This window comes from Mirounga angustirostris, unplaced genomic scaffold (genome assembly GCF_029215605.1).
Source record: "Mirounga angustirostris isolate CCGP_5_RB_7025 unplaced genomic scaffold, mMirAng1.0.hap1 SCAF_9, whole genome shotgun sequence".
Lineage (NCBI taxonomy): Eukaryota > Metazoa > Chordata > Mammalia > Carnivora > Phocidae > Mirounga > Mirounga angustirostris.
In genome coordinates this window covers 41125505-41147093 of record NW_026991717.1, presented here as the reverse complement: position 1 = coordinate 41147093, position 21589 = coordinate 41125505, and the positions used below count along the sequence as shown (strand labels likewise).

Below are 21589 nucleotides of genomic sequence, written 5' to 3'. Positions count from 1 at the left end.
CTCCCCATGAACTTTGAATTCAAATATAATAGACTCTTAAGAGAATCAAGACATTAATGGATGTAGGATGTATGTGGCCATGAAGTCAGATAAGAGGACCTATAGGTCTGATGATTGAGCTATCTCAGGGTTGACTCCCTGATTTCCTCTAGAATAGATTACAAGAAGGAAGTTGGATGAGATACAAAAGTTGGTGATAAGGGAAGGATTGCTACTGTGAAAGGTAGACATGTTAATTAATGATAAGAAAAAGTGACTGCTGACAACCAGAGAGGAGACTAAAAAGCCAAACACAAAAACTCAACAGAGAAATTGGTTACAATTAATAGAGGGTCATTAACTCTTAATACTCCAGTAATCTTTTTAAAAATAGGTTTGTTTTGTTTTGTTTTTAAGTAAACTTTACCCCCAACATGGGGCTCAAACTCACAACCTGAGATCATGCTCCACCCACTGAGCCAGCCAGGCACCAAAACTTTAAAGGAACATCTCTTTTTTTTTTTTTTTTAAGATTTTATTATTTGATAGAGACACAGCGGGAGAGAGAACACAAGCAGGGGGAGTGGGAGAAGGAGAAGCAGGCTTCCCACATAGCAGGGAGCCGGACGCGGGGCTCTATCCCAGGACCCTGGGATCATGACCTGAGCCGAAGGCAGACGTTTAACGACTGAGCCACCCAGGTGCCCCGCCCCCTAAAGGGACATCTCTTTACAGCACCATAGATAATTATAGCTAGTATGATTCCCTGGGTCATCAAGAAAAAGATTGAAATATCCTCTGTATATGGAGAGTCCTCAGCTTATAAATGGCTTGTATTCCAAAGTTAATCTTCAAAGCATTTTTTGAGGACTCAAACCATTTTTCTATAGAAACAGTTAAATAATTGTTATTTTGGGTCCCAAACTGCTTTTCATTTTATCTATTTCACAAATAAGTTCTGAGTGCCTGCCTAATAGCAATAAAATATCTCAGGTCTCACGTACAGCTTTCTTTCAGTGGGAGAATGCATGCTGAGGCCGAAGTCTGGGCGTATGTACTGTCTCCCTCCGGCTTCCACCATTTGCCCTGCACGGAGTTAGGGGTCAGGAAGCTATGCCCCAGTGCCAAATCCAGTCTCCTGCCTATTTGTGTCCCTCAACCCCTGATCTACATGATCTGGCCTGCCTTCACGTCCCTGACTTCATCTCTTTCTCTAACTCCCCTATAGCCTTATATCTACTTTGCTGTTCCTCAAAACATGCCAGACACATTCCCATTACAGGGCCTGCGTTTTCCTATGCCTAAAACGTTCTTCATTTTAATCTCCACACAGCTCACTCTCTCCCCTCTGTCAAATATCTCAGCTTGAATGTCACCTTCTCAGTAAGGCTTTTCTTGACCTCCTTTATAAAATAGCAACATCCCCACCCCTCACATTCTCTTTTCGTCTACTTCTGTTTGATTTTTCTCCATAGGGCTTACCACCGCCTAACATGTATTTACTTGTTCATTGTCTCCCATCGTTTGAATGTAAGTTTCATGTAAGAGCAAGGACTGTCAGTTTTGTGCATTGCTATATCCCATCACTTCAGAACGGTGACTGGCCCAGAGTAGGTAGGTGTTCATATGTTGAATGAACGAATGAGAAAGAGAGAGATACATGCATGCTAACCTGCCTTTTATCCAGGGAGTAGTTGTCAGCATTAACCAGGATTGAAAATTGGGATTGAAATAAGAAAAAGTAGCATATAGGTGGGGCACCTGGGTGGCTCAGTTGGTTAAGCATCTGACTTTGGCTCAGGTTATGATCCTGGGGTCCTGAAATCAAGCCCCATGTCGGGCTCCCTGCTCAGTGGGGAGCCTGCTTCTTCCTCTCTCCCCTGCTCATGCTCTCTCTCTCAAATAAATAAATTAAATTAAAATTTAAAAACATAGCACATAGGCAAATGCTTATATTTCCATTTGAAAACTCAAGCCTATTGGAGTAACTTGTGAGCTCTTCCCCTGCCCTTTCCCTTTATCAGTCCCTAATGTTGAGGACAGGCAGCTGGCCTTATTAACCTTTGTTCTTCAGTACCTCATCCAGTGAATTCCACAAAGTAGCCTTTTAATAAATATTTGCTCCCAGCCAAGGAATGGACTTCAGTATCTTTGTAGCTGTTTTTTTTTATAACTTCAATACTTAGCATAATGCCTGGCAAATAATAGACGCTCAGTAAATATTTGTTCCAGGAAGTAGTAAGTTAAATGAATTCTTTGTCTACTCAGGGTAAGACACTGCTCTAGGTTATTTATTATAAAGTAACAAATTACCCCCAAAGCATAAATAAATATTATCTCCTATACTTTCTATGGGTCTAGAATTCAAGAGTGGCTTAGGTGGCTGGTCCTGTCTCAGGGTCTCTCGTGAGGTTGCAGTCGAGATGCTACCTGGGGCTGCCATCATCTGAAAGCCTAACCCTGGAGGATCCTCTTCGAGGTTGGCTCACTCACATGGCTGTTAGCAGGAGGCCTCAGTTTCTAGTCTCATGGACCTCTCCATAGGGTGGCCTGCTGGAGTGTCCTCAGATCAAGCAGCTGGCTTCCCTAAGAGAAGTAATCCAAGAGAAAAAGCAAGGAGGAGACCACAATCCCTTTTATACCTACTCTGAGTCATGCACATTGCTTCCACCGCATTCTGTTTATTAGAAGCAAGTTGCTAGGTAACCCACACTCAAGGTGAGGAGAATTAGGCCTCACCTTTTTGAAGGGAGAAATATCAAAGAATTTGTAGACTTTTTTTTTTTTTAAGATTTTATTTATTTGAGAGAGAGTGAGATGGAGAAGCAGACTCCTTGTTGAGCAGAGAGCCCAGTGTGGGACTCGATCCCCGGACTCTGGGATCACGACCTGAGCTGAAGGCAGACGCTTAACTGACTGAGCCACCCTGGCGCCCTGTAGACATATTTTAAAACTGCCGCAGTCACTCTGATATTTGAGTAAAGAGAAGTTGCCCATACAGAGGAAATGAAACAGGTTTTTTTCCCAGAGATAGTGTCTACCCTGCCACTTATATGCCCTTTTCAAGTCCAGTATTGCCTGTACTTTTGCCTACAAGGAGTTTTTTGTTGTTTTTTTGTTTGTTTTTTGTTTTTTAGAGAATGGGTTGGTGTGGAGGGGCAGAGGGAGAGGGAGAGAGAAAATCAAGCGGGGCTGGATCTCATAACCCTGAGATCATGACCTGAGCCAAAATCAAGAGTTGAACACTTAAACAACTGAGCCACCCACGTGCCCCTAAAAGAATTTTTAGAACATCTTTGAAATTCTCCTACCAAAATTAATACCTTTTTATCTTTATTTTTTTTTAATACATAAGACATGCATATGGTGCAAAATTCAAAGGTAAAATGAGTATACAGTGAAAAACAAATTTCCCTTGCCTGAGTCCCAGCCACCCAGTTTCCCTCCCTGGACAAGACTGCTATTGCTAGTTTATTTATCCTTCCAGAGACCTTCTATGCACTCATAAATATCTATTTATATACTTTTTCTTACACAGATGGTAACATATGGTTACTGTTCTATATCTTCTTTTTCACTCACCTGTGTATCTTAGCATTTGTTCCATAGCAGTTTATTTATAGTTGCTTGGTTTTTTTAACAGCTGCATAGTATCCCATTGTGTGGATGTACAAAAATGGCTTTAATTGGTCCCTCATTGAAGGACATTTAGTTTGGTTCCCATTTTTTGCTGTTAAACACGGCTGCAGCAAATACCTCATTCATATTTTACACTGAGAATATTTATGGGTAAATACCACAAGAGGATTTGTTGGGTCAAATAGCATGTGCTTTTGAAAGGTAATGTCAGGGGGCACCTGGGTGGCGGTCGGTTGAGCATCTGACTTTGGCTCAGGACATGATCTTGGTGTCCTGAGACCAGCTGCTTTGGGCTCTGAGCTCAGCAGGGAGTCTGCCCGAGATTCTCTCCCTCTGACTTTCCCCTCTGCTCCTGCCCCTGAGTACTCTCTCTCAAATAAATAAAATCTTTTTAAAAATGTGTAAAATAAATAAATAAATAAATAAAATAAATAAAAACCCCCAAACCCAAAAAACAAAGAGTCACCTGAGCATGAAGGTACAAGATCCCTGAGAGAAACAAGGTCCTAACAGAAGTGATAAAAATGAAGGCCCCAGAGGTAAAATTTACTCTTTCCACTATTGTGCTTGGATCAGTCTTGGCCATGCAACTGTTGTGAGGCTTTGAATTATCCTCTGAAACAAAGCAGTGCCACTTTGGGATTGAGTATTTTCTCAACACCACTCTTCCTGCAACCTGGCAGAACCTGACTGCTGCCTCATACTAAGTCATTTCCCCTTTACTTTGCTCTCCAGTATCCATCACCTGTAAGAAGAGAGAATACCCAGCACTTTAAAATTCAATAATGTTTAATGAGATTATGTCTGTAAGACCCTTGGAAAATAACCACCTAGAGAAACAAACAAAGCACTATTTATTACTACTATTTTTAGCATTATTATCTTTAAATATGCTAAGCCTTTCCTAATTTTGTGAACACTGATTTATATAGGAAGCTTTCAGGGGTGCCTGGCTGGCTCAATCGGTAGAGCATGGGACTCTTGATCTTGGAGTCGTGAGTTCAAGCCACATGTTGGGTGTAGAGATTACTTAAACAAACAAACAAACAAAAAAAAAAACAACCAAAAACCTCAATAAAGTGCAGATCTGGTTTAAAAAAAAAAAAAAAACTTTCTAAAATGGAAACCAATTTTTCTCTTTCTCTTCAGCCTACATGCTGCCCTAATAGAGAAACTAAGTCTGTTAAGTGTTATTTTCTGCTTTTTCCTTCCTGTCCTCTTATTCTTCCAGCTGTCTCAACTCGGAACCTTGTAGGAAGAGAGTTACACTTCAGAAAAATGTGTTTGCTTTGACATTTAAACAAGCCTCCATTTTGTTTTTCCATATTAAAATTTTTCCGCTTCCCCTGTCCCATTTCCAGCATTCTGTCTGACCTGTCTTCTTTTCAGCTCATTCATTATTGCTAAGGTTTGCAGATTATACCAGAGGAAGAAGACAGATTTATAAACATGTGTTCCTGCCCAGCTGTTTCAAGAGTAGGAGTAACATTTATCTTCAAATTGTATGGCTGCTTTCTATATACAGCTGTGCTCATCTGCCCTTATTAATGAGGTGCCTATCTCTAAGTCTTACATTGTCTAGAAATAAATGGACTCTTTTCCTATTCAAATTGGTAATGCAGTAATCAGAGGAGCCCATCACTGGGAGGAGACATCCATTTGAATTCACTTTGCTAATGGCCATAGAGAATTTAGCCTAATTGCTTTCTTAAGAGGTTTGCCATTTCCGTTAAGATGTCAGGGCCCAGGAAAGGGGTTGGATTTCTGTCCCTTTCCTCTCTGGATGGCCCCCTGCAATCCTGTATGTGGCTTTTATCTAAGATGAAAATAAAGGGACATTTTAAGGAAATTATGTAAAGACTCAGAATCTATTACAGATAATTGTACAGATACAGATACTTTGACCACTAATAAATAATGAGATCTTTGATAAATTACTTAACCTTTTCTTGGCTCTCATTTCCTTGTTTGCAAAGTCGCTATAACACTGTATGACCAGGATTGTTGGAAGGATTGTGCTTTCTCTATATGGCCTGCCTTGTTAAAAAAAGTGAATATTTGATGAGTATGAAAACACCTAGCACATAATAGATGTGCAATAAATGTTTGAATTAGAATCCATTTGGCTAAACCAAAGTTCTTTTCTGCCCTGATTTCATTAGTGAGATTTGCTGGTAGGGTAATCCTTTTTTTTTTTTTCCTTTTTCTTTTTCTTTTTCTTTTTCCAACTCCCTTGTCTGATGTGGTTTTATGATCAAGCATCCTAAAATTGGATTTGAAAGAAAACAGGGACTAAATAAGATCTTATTTAAAGCCTTGCTCAAGAGTTCAGGGTTCAAGTACTGATATCCTATGGTTTTGTCTAAAGCATTCTCTTTGACTTATTGAAAGCCTACTTTGGGCTAGTTATCTAATTTAACAATCTTATGTATTTCCATTTTAATCCGGGAGTATTGATTAAAAATCTGAGAGTCATAGAGGTTAAGTGACTTGACCAAGGTTACACTGTAACAGTGAGGATTTGGACTAAGGTTTTCTAATTCCAAGACCATTGATCTTTAGACAGCATTCCCCATCAAAGAAAAAAATGAATATAGGTGAATTACTACAGATACGCCCTGGGAGTGCTGGGTGAAATAGTATTTTATTAGTGTATGACCAAAGACAAAGGAAAGGCTAATTCTAGAGTCCCCAGACTTATTCTATAGATAAATTACATAGAAAATGTGCTTTGGGACTTCCAATCAAGATGATTTACTGTGTTCAGCGGCGCCTGGGTGGCTCAGTCGTTAGGCGTCTGCCTTTGGCTCAGGTCATGATCCCAGGGTCCTGGGATTGAGCCCTGCATGGGGCTCCCTGCTCAGCGGGAAGTCTGCTTCTCCCTCTCCCACTCCTCCCTGCTTGTGTTCCCTCTCTCTGTGTCTCTCTCTGTCAAATAAATAATTAAATCTTTAAAAAAAATTATTTACTGTGTTCTAACTTTTGACACATCTCCTGTGTTCCAGACACATAGCAAGAAATAAAATATATAAAGTGGAAATCAATACATTTGGGCCCAAGAACAAAATAACCACCTTCATGGACCAAAAATAGGAGAGATACAAGTCACTGGGTGAAGCTGAAACTGTGGGCCTCCTGGCCTCCAGTGAATAGAGAATGGTGCCTGAGAGACAAGTTTTTGAGCAGTAACTAGATACTAAAATGCCCCTTAAAGAGAACTTGAAGCCAGGGGAGATGCCATCCCCCAGCCAGCCTCATGAAAGGAGACTTCCAATAGTTAATTGAATGGGGGAGGAGGGAAGCCTAAGGAGCTGTGAAGAAGTTATCAAGCTGCCTTCTGTTCTGGTACAATGATTAGAACTATGATATCCTAAATTTCTTCTAATGGAACAGGCCATTAAAATACCTGTTCAGGGAGTGCCTGGGTGGCTGTCAGTTAAGCATCTGACTTTGGCTCAGGTCATGATCCCAGGTTCCCCATATCAGGCTCCTTGCTCAGTGGGGAGCCTGCTTCTCCCTCTCCCTTTGCCCCTCCCCTTACTCATGCGCTCTCTCTCTCTCTCTCTCTGACAAATAAATAAAATCTTAAAAAAAAAAAAAAGAATGTGAAGGTGGGGGAAAGAAGGCAGACCATCTAGGGATCTCAAATCCTGTGGAACAACATGATGGAAAATTCTCTGGGTTTTCTTTTTGCCTCGTATCCCCAACATGGAGCCAAACATTATACTTCATAATGAAAGACTGAATGTTTACTTTCACCAGTAAGAACAGGAACAAGGCAAAGATGTCTGTTCTCACTACCTTTGTTCAACATGGTGCTGGAAGTTCTACCTAGTGCAACAAGGAAAGAAAAGGAAATAAAAGACATGCAGATCAGAAAGGAAGAAATACAAGTATACTTATTTGCACGTTCCATGATTGTCTAAATAGAAAAATCTCAGTATATAAAAAACTCTTAGAACTAATGAGTGAGTTTAACTAGGTTGTAGAATATAGGATGAACATATAAAAATCAATTCTAGATCTACTATATGCTAGCTACGAACATATGGACACTGTAAAAATACAATACCATTCACAATAGCTCAAAAAAGTGAAATCCTTGGGGCACATGGGTGGCTCAGTTGGTTAAGTGTCCAACTCTTGATTTTGGCTCAGGTCATGATCTCCGGATCATGGGATCAAGCCCCACGTCAGGCTCTGCACTCAGTGTGGAGTATGCTTATCCCTCTCCCTCTGCTCTTTCCCCTGTTTGTGCACTCCCCAGCTCTAAAATAAATAAAATCTTTTTTTTTTTAAGTGAAATCCTTAGATGTAAATCTAACAAAATACCTACAAGATTTATGTGCTAAAAGTATACAAAGCTGATAAAAGAAATCAAAGAAGATCTAAATGAATGAGGAGTAGATAGTAAAGATGTCAAATTTTCTCAAATTGATACTCAAGTTTAATGTTAATTCCTGTCAAAATTCTAGCAAGATATTTTGTAGATGTAGACATAAAATGTAGACAAAAAATTTAAAAATGTAGATATAACATTACCAAAATTCAACATATAAAATTTATATGGGAAGGCCAAAGGAATGCAAATAGCTAAAACAGTTTTGAAAAAAAAAGAATAAAGTGGGAGGAATCAGACCACCTGATTTCAAGACTTATTTTATAGCCACAGTAATCAAGTCTGTGCTTTGACAGACAGACAGACACAGACCAATGGAACAAAACAGAGAACCCAGAATAGACACACAAATATACCCAGCTGATTTTGGCAAAGGTGCAAAAGCAGTTCTTGGGATGAAAGATAGCCTTTTCAACAACTGGTGTTGGAAAAAGTGGACATCCTGGGCCAAAACAAAGGAAAAAGAATCTCATATAAAAAACTAACTCTGAATGGATCAAGGACTTAAACAAAAAACATAAACCTAAAAGAAGATCTTCAGCAGGCAAAGAGTAGGGTTAGGGAAAGAGTTGTTAGACTTGACACCAAGAGCACAGTCATAAAAGAGGAAATGGATAAATTGTATTTCATCAAAATTAAAAATGTTTGGTCTGTGTAAGACCTTGTTAAGATGTGAAAAGCCAAGCTAGAGAATAGAAGAAAATGCCCAACAAAGGACTAGTATCCAGAATATATAAAGAACTCTTGAAACTCCACAGTAGAAGACAATCCAATCAGAAAATGGGCTTAAGACCTGAACAGATATTTCACCAGAGGATATGCAGATGACAAATAAGCACATAAAAAGATGTTCAACATCATTAGCCATTACAGAAATGTAAATTAAAACTACAATATGAGACATTACTACATACTGTTAGAATGGCTAAGATTAAAAGTTAATGCCAAATACTGGCAAAGATGCAATGAAACTGGATCTCTCATGCATTGCTGGTGGGAATGCAAGAGAGTACAGCTACTCTGGAAAACAGTTTGGCAGTTTCTTTTTTTTTTTAATATTTTATTTATTTATTTATTTGTCCGAGAGAAAGAGTACAAGCTGGGGGAGTGGCAGGCAGAGAGAGAAACAGGCTTCTTTCTCACTGAGCAGGGAGCCCAATGCGGGGCTCGATCCCAGAACCCTGGGATCATGACCCAAACTGAAGGCAGTCGCTTAACCGACTGAGCCACCCAGGCACCCCAGTTTGGCAGTTGCTTAAAAAACTAAATATGCAACTATAATATGATCCATTAATTACACTCCTGGGTATTTATCTCAGAGAGATGAAAACTCAAGTTCACTAAAAACCTGTACACGAATGTTTATAGCAGCTTTATTCATAATAGCCAAAAACTGGAAACAACCCAGATGTCCTTCACATTCACCAGGTAAATGGTAAAACAAACTGGTACATCCATATTAGGGAATACCACTCGCCAATAAAAAAGACTGAACTGTTGATACATGCAACAACTTGGATGAATCTCCGGATAATTATATGCTTGTGGGGGAGGGGGGGACGACAGTCCCAAAAGGTTATATGCTGTGTGATTCCATTTATATAACATTATTAAAATGACAAAATTATAGAAATGGGTAACAGATTAGTAGTTGTCAGGAATTAAGGGGGGATGAGTGTGAGAGGGAAGTGAGTGAAGCTGTAAAAGGGCAACAGGAGGTATCCTTGTGTTGATGAACGTATTTTGTATCTTCACGTGTCAATGTTAGACTCCTGGTTGGGATATAATACTATAGTTTTGCAAGATGTTGCCATTAGGGGAAACTGAGTAAGGGTACACAGTGGGGCCTCTATTATTTCTTACAACTGCATGTGAATCTATAATTATCTCAAAATGTAAAAAGTAATTTTAAAAAGTTAACCACCAGGAATTGAAAGAACACCTAATGAAATTATTGTATGGTACAGTCAAATAAAGACTGTAATAAGTCTGGGGCACCTGGGTGTCTCAGTCGGTTAAGCATCTGCCTTTGGCTCAAGTCATGATCTCAGGGGCCCTGGGACTGAGCCCCACATGGGGCTCCCTGCTCCATGGGAAGCCTGCTCTCCCTCTCCCTCTGCCTGCCGCTCTCCCTGCTTGTGCTCTCTCTCTGTCAAATAAATAAATAAAAGCTTTAAAAAAATAAAAATAAAGCTGTGAACCAAAGAGCCAGAAATTAATGTTATGTAGATATGAAAAATTAACCAGTTTAAAATTTTGAAAATGACAATCTTTGAAATACATATTATAGTCACTGAAATTTTTTTTAACTCAATACCTTAGATAAATTCTAGGAACAAATTATAAATTGGGAGAATCAAACACAAAGAGAAAAAATACACGAGAGATCAACTTAAATAGAGAGAGAATGGCTTGAGAGCCTCTAACACATATCAGGTATGAGTCCTAGGGGATAAAAGAGATTGAAAGAATGGCAGAGGGACAGTAAATGAATATATAATAGGTGGTAATTTTTCTGAATTAGATTCTGATTAGAAACCTGTCTAGGTAGTTTGTACATTTGTAACATAGCAGATAAATAAAAGTAAATGCATTATTTTAGTTAAACATGGTAGACTGAAAGTACATATTTACCTCCCAGTTTCTCCCTTTATAATTCATTCAAATGTCAGTAAAGGGATTTTGTTTTTAAGGTATAAACTCACAGGTTTTTTAAAAACAGATAAGACTGGGGCTCCTGGGTGGCTCAGTCAGTTAAGTGTCCAACTTTGGCTCTGGTCATGATCTCAGGGTCTTGGGATCAAGCCCCCAGGGGGAGCCTGCTGGAGATTCTCCCTCTCCTTCTGCCCCTACCCTCACTGGTGTGCACTCACTCATGTGCGCTCCGTCTCTGTCTCTCTCAAATAAATAAATAAAGCTTAAAAAAAAAACAAAAAAACAGACAAGGGACGCCTGGGTGGCTCAGTCGGTTAAGTGTCTGCCTTCGGCTAGGGTCATGATCTCAGGGTCCTGGGATCGAGTCCCACATTGGGCTCCTTGCTCAGCGGGGAGCCTGCTTCTCCCTCTGCCTGCTGCTCCCCTTGCTTGTGCTCTCTCTCTCTGGCAAATAAATAAATAAAATCTTTTTAAAAAAATAAAAATTAAAAATTTAAACAGACAAGACTACTGCAAACAAGTATAATCAATAGAATTTTGGAAACTAGAAAGCAGATGTACAAGTACTGATTTAAGAGACCTGAAAAAATGAAAGCTTGGTTTTTTAGTAGTTTCTTTGTTTTTTATCTGAGGTTGGGAGGAAGGAGAGCCAAGGAATAAGGAGTACACTTATCATGGTGAGCACTGAGTAATGGATAGAATTGGGGTTTTTTTGGTTTTTTTCAAGATTTTATTTATTTATTCGACAGAAAGAGAAAGAGACACAGCAAGAGAGGGAACACAAACAGAGGCAGTGGGAGAGGGAGAAGCAGGCTTCCCCCGGAGCAGGGAGCCCGATGCGGGGCTTGATCCCAGGACCCTGGGATCATGACCCGAGCCGAAGGCAGATGCTTAATGGCTGAGCCACCCAGGTGCTCCCAGAGTCTTGGTTTTGTCCAACCCTTGGTTTCCATTCAGGTCATGATCTCAGGGTTGTGAGATCAAGTCCTGCATTGGCCTCACTCAGCAGGGAGTCTGCTTGAAATTCTCTCTGCTCCTTCCCACACTAGTGGGTGCATGCACATGCACACGCTGTCTCTTGCTCTCTCTTTCTCTCTCAAATAAATGAGTAAGTCTTAAAATAAAATAAATCCATGTATAAGGGGACCCACGCACTTTAAACCTGTGTTGTTCAAGCGTCAACTATAATTATCTTTAGAGAGAGAAGATATTGTATCTATGACACAAGAACATGATGCCTTTTTTAATTAAAAATACAATAGTAAAAATGGAAATTTCAGAATATAACTTAGAATTCTGATGAAGGAAATCCCTTAGAATATATAGACAAAGGAACAGAATAGAAAACAGGAGTAAGAGATGAAAAAAAGGATTAATCTAGAACATCCACTTCTAGAGAAATAGAAATTCCAATAAGCAAAACAGGAGGCAAGTAATTGATAATGTGGCAGAAAATTAGTGACCGTATAGTATATTTGAATAATATCAGTCATTTATAAAACACCGTAAAACTTCAGAGTACACATTTTAAAATATTCTTTTCAGGTGCACATGGAATGTTCTTCAAGATAGATCGTATTTCAGACTGTAAGTTCTCCAAATTTGGAAGGTTTGAAATCATATAGAGTATGTTCTCTGCCATAGTCAAATTCTATTAGAAATGAGTAACAAAAAGATATTGGGAAAATCCCCAGATAGTTGAAAACTTGACAACACTTCTAAATAACCCAGGATCAAAAAGGAAATTACCAGGGAAATTAGAAAATGTTTTGACCTGGGGCGCCTCAGTGGCTCAGTTGGTTGGGTGACTGCCTTCAGCTCAGGTCATGATCTCAGGGTCCTGGGATCGAGCCCCGCATCGGGCTCCCTGCTCGGCAGGAGGCTTGCTTCTCCCTCTGACCATCCCCCTGCTTGTGTCCCTCTTGCTGTGTCTCTCTCTGTCAATTAAATAAATAAAATCTTAAAAAAAAAAAAAAAAGAAAATGTTTTGACCTGAATGATCATGAAAACATATCAAAGCTTGTGAAATGCAGCTAATGTAGGCTGTGAGGGAAATTCATACCTTTAAATGCTTATATTTTAAAGGTAAAAAGATCTAAAATGGGCTAGCAAACTTGTTCATAAAGGGCCAGGTAGTAAATATTTTAAGCTTTGCAGGCCATACAGCCTCTCTATTGCAGCTCAACTTGTGGCATGAAATCAGGCGTAGACGATGCATAAATGAGTAAGTGTGGCTATGATTCCAATAAAACTTTATTCATAACATATAATTTCACATAAAATCATATTCTCCTTTTCATTTTTTCTACCATTAAACATGTAAAAATGATTTATAGCTTGTTAATAGCTTTAAAGTATCTCATGGTTATAATGTTTATGACTTTGTGATAAGACATAAAAAGCATAAGCCATAAAGGAAAAGCTCAATATATTTGACTTCACTAAAATGTGGAACTAACCAAAAATACTTTAGAGGATAAATAAGCCACAAAAAGAAAATTAAAAAGTTGTTTTAGGCGTGCCTGGCTGACTCAGTCGGTAGAGCATCTGACTCTTGATCTCTGGGTCATGAGTTCGAGCCCCGTGTTGGACATGGAGATTACTTTAAAAAAAAAAGTTTTATACCAGATTGAATTCCAGATGGATCAAAGATTTAAAGATAAAAAATCAAACTATAAAAGTACTAAAAGAAAACATAAAAAACTATTAATGAAGTGATGGAATAAGGAAAGCCTTTTGAAATAGGACAGAAAACTCTGAAGCCATAAAAGATTGATAAATGTAACTGCATAAAAGTCAATAATTTCGGGACACATGGCTGGCTCAGTACAGCATGCAACTCTTGATCTCAGGGTCATGAGTTCGAGCCCCACATTGGGTGTAGAGATTACTTAAATAAATAAACCTTCTTTAAAAAGAAGGTAAATAGGGGCGCTTGGGTGGCTCAGTCGGTTAAGCATCTGCCTTCAGCTCCAAGGTCATGATCCCGGGGTCCTGGGATCAATCCCTGCATTGGGCTCTGTGCTCAGCGGGGAGCCTGCTTCTCCCTTCTCCCTGCTCATGCTCTCTGTCACTATATCTGTCTCTCTCAAATAAATAAATCTTAAAAAAAAAAAAAAAGGCGCCTGGGTGGCTCAGTTGGTTGGGCGACTGCCTTCGGCTCAGGTCATGATCCTGGAGTCCCTGGATCAAGTCCCTCATCAGGCTCCCTGCTCGGTGGGAAGTCTGCTTCTCCCTCTGACCCTCCTCCCTCTCATGCTCTCTGTCTCTCATTCTCTCTGTCTCAAATAAATAAATAAAATCTTAAAAAAAAAAAAAAAGTTAAATAATGTCTACAGAGCATTAACCACCATTAGCAAATGACAGACCAGGGGGAAATACCTGATTTGTACAACAGACAAAAGGCTAGTATATTAAGAGTTACAAATAAGAAAAAGACTACAAAATTCAGTAGAAAAATGAGCAAAGGATTTGGACAGTTCACTTAGGAAGGAAATACATCTCATAATGATGTCTTAAAATGATATGATGTACAAACTCATGATAAGAAACATTAAAACTACATAAAACACTCTTTTTCTTCTATCAGGTTGGCAAAGATCAAGTCTGAGAACACTGTATTGCCAAAGGAAAAGGACAGCTGGTGTTCTCATGCACTACTACTGATGGGTGTATAAATTAGTATATCTTCTTTGATGGCATTTTGGCAGTATTTATCAAAAATCCAAATACAAGTGCTCTGTGATTTACAATTTTACTTACAGGAATTTATCTTACAGACATACTCATATAAGTAAGATATAAAACATTTGCACAAGGTTATTCATTAGCATTATTTGTAATAGCAGAATAGTAAAGCAACCTAAATGTCCATCACCAGGGGACTGATTAAATAAATTATGGTATAATTTGAAATCATTCAAATGCAGCCTTTGAAATGAAGTAGTTCTATGTGTACTGATACAGAATGATCCAGAATATATGCTTAGATGAAAAAAGTACAGATCATTGTATATTGCTACCATTTGAGGAAGAATGTATATTTGTTTATAAATGTATAAAATCTCTCTGGAGGAATATGTGGATCCATGGATGTTTCTGAGTAGAGGAACTGGAAGGCTGAAGGACAGTGACAGGAGGGAACACTTCATTTATTTTGGGATTTGTTTGCTGGCTTTTGAATTTTGGAATATGACTCTATTATCCATCCGAAAGCATTTTTAAGTAATATGAACAAGACAGGAGTGTTCACTGTGATAATCCTTTATGAGTGAAATGCTCAAAATATCCTAAACATCCATCAATAGAATTTGAAAATTGTGGTCAAATCATACATAGGTGAGCACATATGCGCTCACAGTCATACATGAGCACAGTTGAAATAAGTTGATTAAACTTTTCATGTCAACATAGATACATCTCAAATTTGTAATGTTAATGAGAAAGGTAAGTTACACCCCAGCATGATCCCATCAATGGAAAGTTTGAAAATATAGTAAATAGTGTTTTTTAACTGTGATGTTTTATTCTTTAAAAGAGAAATCTGATGTCAGTATGGCACTAAATCTTATAAATCTATTGAGCTGAGTAGGCAGTTCCCATAATGATATTTCGGCCCAATCCTGTGAGTCTCATGGGGACCCAGAGCACCACCTAAACCCTCCTACAGGACAGAATCCTCCTCAAATGAAAAATACTTTTCTCAGTGGCCAGCAGGGTTTCTCTTGTCTGTATTTGAATCTTCTTGTCTTGCAGGGATGTTGGTGGTGAATGTAACATGGAGGAACAAGACATACGTAGGTACACTTCTTGACTGCACACGGCATGATTGGGCACCCCCCAGGTAAGCATTTTACAGCTTTTTGGTGTATATTAGTCTGAACCACCCTAATCAGTGATCCCTTGTGCCTTCATCCTGTTAGAGTTGGATAGCTTTTGAGACACCCAGCTTTTATTTATTTATTTTTAATTTAATTTTTTTAAATTTTATTATGTTATGTTAGTCACCATACAATACATCATTAGTTTTTGATGTGGTGATCCACGATCCATTGTTTTCGTATAACACCCAGTGCTCCATGCAGTATGTGCCCTCCTTAATACCCATCACCGGGCTAACCAATCCCCCCTCCCCTCTAAAACCCTGTTTGTTTCTTAGAGTCCATAGTCTCTCATCGTTCATCTCTCCCTCCAATTCCCCCCCTTCATTTTTCCCTTCCTTCTCCTAGTGTCCTCCATGCTATTCCTTATGTTCCACAAATAAGTGAAACCATATGATAATTGACTTTCTCTGCTTGACTTATTTCACTTAGCATAATCTCCTCCAGTCCCATCCATGTTGATGTAAAAGTTGGGTATTCATCCTTTCTGATGGCTGAGTAATATTCCATTGTATATATGGACCACATCTTCTTTATCCATTCATCTGTTGAAGGGCATCTCGGCTCTTTCCACAGTTTGGCTATTGTGGACATTGCTGCTATGAACATTGGGGTACATATGGCCCTTCTTTTCACTACATCTGAGACACCCAGCTTTTAAAGAATATGATGGTGTTAGGATGAGGGAAGGCACTCTACTGGTCAGGCATTCAAGAAGAATAAATGAATTACGAGTTGATGGGTTGGATAGGGATAGGGAGGAGATCCTATTTAAGCCTTTGTCTGGAATTACCAAATTCTGGCTTCTACCAGTAGTCACCTTGAGACCAAGTCCATGGAGTCTCTCTATGGGTAAACAAATAATCATTGATGATGCTTTTTGATGGTAGCTATCTCTGAGGAGTTTAAACTCAAGAACATCTTCAGTTTTACGAACGCTAGACAATGTGGGTTTCACAAAGACCTTTTCCGGTTGACATTTCAGCGAATGGCACTTTACAGCCTGTTTGTACCCAGTTTGCCAGGTTTTGGGAACCCAGATGTTGGGGAATGATGTACAGTTAGCATGCAGATAGCATCCTAGGAGCTCACAACTTAATGCAGTTCCCACGCTTTCAGAAGTTCCTTTAACAAATCATATTCATTGAAAATGATAGTTACCATCTAGACAGTTCTTCTGGAAGCAGCCACACTGGTTTAAAGTTGTTTTCTCTTCTTAATAATATCCTGTTGTGTTTGCCTTTTGCCAAGGTTCTGCGACTCCCCCACCAGTGACTTGGAAATGCGCAATGGCCGGGGTAGAGGCAAACGCATGCGTCCTAACAGTAACACACCTGTCAATGAGACAGCCACGGCCTCTGACAGCAAAGGGACCAGCAGCAGCAGCAAAACCCGAGCAGGAGCCAATAGCAAAGGCCGTCGGGGCAGCCAAAATTCTTCAGAGCATCGCCCACCTGCCAGTAGCACCTCTGAGGATGTCAAGGCCAGCCCTTCCTCAGCTAATAAGCGGAAAAACAAACCGCTTTCAGACATGGAGTTGAATTCTAGCTCAGAGGACTCCAAAGGGAGCAAGCGTGTCCGTACCAATTCCATGGGGTCAGCCACCGGTCCCCTCCCTGGGACCAAGGTGGAACCCACTGTTCTAGACAGAAATTGTCCCTCCCCAGTCCTGATTGACTGCCCCCACCCGAACTGCAACAAAAAGTATAAGCACATCAATGGACTTAAGTACCACCAAGCCCATGCCCACACAGATGATGATAGCAAGCCGGAAGCAGATGGAGACAGTGAGTACGGGGAAGAGCCCACCCTCCATGCAGACCTCGGAAGCTGCAATGGTGCATCCGTCTCACAAAAAGGTTCCTTGTCCCCTGCCCGCTCAGCTACCCCCAAAGTTCGGCTCGTAGAGCCCCATAGCCCTTCTCCTTCAAGCAAATTCAGCACAAAAGGCCTCTGTAAGAAAAAGCTGAGTGGGGAAGGGGACACAGACCTCGGGGCCTTATCAAATGATGGCTCTGATGATGGACCCTCAGTAATGGATGAAACAAGCAGCGATGCCTTTGATTCTTTGGAAAGGAAGTGTATGGAAAAAGAAAAATGTAAAAAACCCTCTAGCTTGAAGCCTGAAAAGATTCCTTCCAAAAGCTTAAAGTCAGCACGGCCTATTGCCCCTGCCATCCCCCCGCAGCAAATCTACACCTTCCAGACCGCCACCTTCACAGCAGCAAGCCCAGGCTCCTCCTCAGGCTTGACCACCACAGTGGTCCAAGCCATGCCCAACAGCCCCCAACTCAAGCCTATTCAGCCCAAGCCCACTGTGATGGGAGAACCTTTCACAGTCAACCCTGCCTTGACTCCAGCCAAGGACAAGAAAAAGAAAGACAAAAAAAAGAAGGAGTCTTCAAAGGAACTTGAAAGTCCTCTGACCCCTGGGAAGGTGTGTCGAGCAGAAGAAGGCAAAAGCCCCTTCAGGGAATCATCGGGAGATGGGATGAAGATGGAGGGGCTCCTGAATGGCTCATCAGACCCCCACCAAAGCCGACTGGCTAGCATCAAGGCAGAAGCTGACAAGATCTACAGCTTCACGGACAATGCCCCCAGCCCTTCAATTGGAGGCAGTAGCCGCATAGATAGCAGCACCCCTACCCAGCCCCTGACTCCCTTACATGTAGTGACCCAGAATGGAGCTGAAGCCAGCTCAGTCAAAACCAACAGCCCTGCATACTCGGACATATCGGATGCTGGGGAGGATGGGGAGGGCAAAGTGGACAGTGTCAAGTCAAAGGACCCTGAACAGTTGGTTAAGGAAGGGGCTAAGAAAACGCTTTTCCCCCCTCAGCCGCAGAGCAAAGATTCACCCTATTACCAAGGCTTTGAGAGTTATTACTCTCCAAGTTATGCACAGTCCAGCCCAGGGGCTCTGAACCCCAACAGCCAGGCGGGAGTGGAGAGCCAGGCTCTGAAGACGAAAAAGGACGAGGAGCCTGAGAGCATAGAGGGGAAAGTGAAGACGGATGTCTGTGAGGAAAAGAAACCAGAGCTGAGCGGTTCCAGTCAGCAGCCTTCCGTCATCCAGCAGCGTCCCAACATGTACATGCAGTCGCTGTACTACAACCAGTATGCCTACGTGCCCCCGTACGGCTACAGCGACCAGAGCTACCACACCCACCTCCTGAGCACGAACGCGGCCTACCGGCAGCAATATGAGGAACAGCAGAAACGGCAGAGCCTGGAGCAGCAGCGGGGACTGGACAAGAAGGCGGAGCTGGGCCTGAAGGAGCGGGAGGCCACGCTCAAGGAAGAATGGAAGCAAAAGCCGTCGATTCCACCAACTCTCACCAAGGCCCCCAGCCTGACGGACCTGGTCAAGTCGGGCCCCGGGAAGGCCAAGGAGGCGGGGGCTGACCCTGCCAAGTCAGTCATTATTCCCAAGTTAGACGACTCCTCCAAACTCCCCAGCCAGGCCCCGGAAGGACTTAAAGTGAAACTGAGTGAGGCCAGCCATCTAGGCAAGGAATCCTCTGAGGCTAAGACAGGTGCTGAGTGTGGCCGCCAGGCAGAGGTGGATCCAATACTCTGGTACCGACAGGTAACTGTTCTGGGCGGAGATAGAAATACTATTTGATAGCCTTTCTCTCTTCCTCACAAATCAGAGCTCTCCTTAGGTAGGGGGTCAGCAGAATACAGATTGGCAGGAGAAATCTATAATTTTAAGGATTCTTTACCTTTGTAAATCATGTCCGTGTTTTTAAAAAGCACATTTACATCGGTAAAAGTTGTTTTTTCCATTTGACAGGAGAGGCCCAGGTAAGTTAGCTTGATTTGTCTAGGGTAACTTGCAACTTCACTAGCAGAGCCAGGATTAGAACCCAGGTTATCTCAATTCCTAGTCCAGTGTTTCCTCCGCTGTTTGGTTCCTATGGAGTGAGTTCATGGTGATCTCTCCATTTCCTAGAGGGAGTTACTACTCAGACTGAGTTACTTTCTAAAAGATTTTATAGTGGGGACCCTGGCTGGCTCGGTCAGTGAAGCATGCAACTCTTGATCTCAGGGTTGTAAGTTCGAACCCCACATTGGGTGTAGAGATTACTTAAAAATAAAATCTTAAATTTTATTTTTTTTATAGGTAGAGTTAGAACTAAGAACTTGGTCTCACATCGTGCTCTGCTCATGAGACTTAAGTCTTCCCTTACTTCTTGGTATCACTGTTAGACCTCCCTTCTCTGAGCTGGGCAGCACTCATGACTCTGCCCTGAGCTTACTCTTAAGAGGTGAAACAACCTAAAATTCCTTGGAAAGGGAGCAGCTTCTTTTATTCAAAGACTCCTTTCCCCAGAATGCATATTCTCCTAGAGAAGACCCACTGGTGGATTTTCCTTTTCCTTCTCCACATCTTGTTTCCTCTTGGGCAGGGAGGGAGCAGGCTTTTTAAACAGGAGGGCCCAGAGTTCATTCTAAATGAGGATCAACAGAGGCCAAGATTATACCCTGCCCGAGTGTCTAGTATTACCTGCTCTGGTGTTTCTACTGTGACCTTGGGCTTGACATCTCTCTCTTATCTGTACAACACTCAGTGCTCGTTCTGTGATTTTTAGGAAGCAGAACCCCGGATGTGGACGTATGTCTATCCTGCCAAGTACTCGGACATTAAGTCAGAGGATGAGCGGTGGAAAGAGGAGCGGGACCGCAAATTGAAGGAAGAAAGGAGTCGGAGTAAGGACTCTGTCTCCAAGGAGGATGGGAAGGAGAGCACAAGTAGTGACTGCAAGCTGTCCACATCTGAGGAATCCCGCCTCGGGAGCAAGGAGCCCCGACCAAGTGTCCATGTGCCTGTGTCCTCCCCCCTCACCCAGCACCAGTCCTACATCCCTTACATGCATGGCTACTCCTACAGCCAGTCCTATGACCCCAACCACCCCAGCTACCGGGGCATGCCTGCTGTGATGATGCAGAACTACCCAGGTACGCCCTCACCTTCCCACTTGGGCTCCATTAACTGGGAAGGGAAATGAAGCACAGATTTCAGAGCCAGAGTTTTCTTGTGCAGCCCTCAGGCTTAATGAGGCTCGGACAGATGACTGCCCTGTTTTGAATGTGACATTCTGTGAGCAGTCAGTGTAGCCCCAAGCTCCTTGAAGGACCCCTGACTACAGTGTGTGGGACCCCCCCTCCCTCGCTTGCTCCAGCTAGTCTTTCTGTAGTCAGTCTTCCTGGGTGACTGAAGGCAAAACTCCCTATCTACCACTGCCATCTTCCCTCAGCTGGGATTTTTTTTTTAAACACATACTCGACATTTTGCAATGGGTTAGGCACTTTGGGGAATACAAAAGAAATAGGGGAGACTAGTTCCCTCTTAAGGAGCTTACAGCTTAGTTGTAGCAGGAGAGACACATGGAACAAATACAGTTCAAACCAGGACAATGCATGTATTCATTTACAAGATCATGTTCAGCTGGAAGGTTGGAAGACAGTGGGACAGGGAAGAGCTATTTAAAATCAGAGTGGAGGAAAGTCCGGTAGAAAATTCGTTCAGCTTGGGAAAGATAAGCTCTCGACACTGGCATCCGTGAATTCTTGGGGAGGGGTACAAAGTAGGGACATAAGTGTTTTTAACTTGTTACAAGACAGTGCTCCTGTTCAACTGCACTCACTGGTTTCTGTTGTCCAGAGAGCCACATGGGATGCTTCTGGGGCAGACGAGCACTCCTTTCACTCCTCAGAGCTCCCACCTCCCTATCGGAGAGCAGTCTAGTCTTGATATCCTGGTCGAACATTGTAAGGCAAATGCTAAAGTTTGCTTTTCAGAAAGTAAGCTTTTCAAAGAGAGATAGGAAATTGTCTCACCCTGTGGTGTTCCTTTCTCCCCATTACCTCGTCCATCCATATAAAAATAACACTTCCCTTGATGAGCGCCTGCTGTGGGCCAGACACTGCACCATACTCGGTGATTTATGTACATTATCTCAATTAATCTTCCCTGTGGAATAGTACTAATCTCTTCCTTTTGATGGGAAAGAAACTGAAGCTCGCGTGGGTT

At 41.6% G+C, this 21589-nt stretch overlaps 1 protein-coding gene across 4 annotated transcripts in view; it reads left to right on the top strand.

Moving 5' to 3' along the window:
• The window catches only part of ZNF609 (zinc finger protein 609), a 213386-nt gene that overhangs the window by 187746 nt on the left and 4051 nt on the right, over positions 1–21589 (top strand). For all 4 annotated transcript variants that reach the window (XM_054513471.2, XM_045899875.3, XM_045899874.3 and 1 more), the window contains 3 exons: positions 15428–15515; positions 16804–19141; positions 20148–20514. In XM_054513471.2, the coding sequence (XP_054369446.2) occupies positions 15428–15515; positions 16804–19141; positions 20148–20514 (2793 nt within the window). The remainder of the gene's footprint in view (positions 1–15427; positions 15516–16803; positions 19142–20147; positions 20515–21589) is intronic.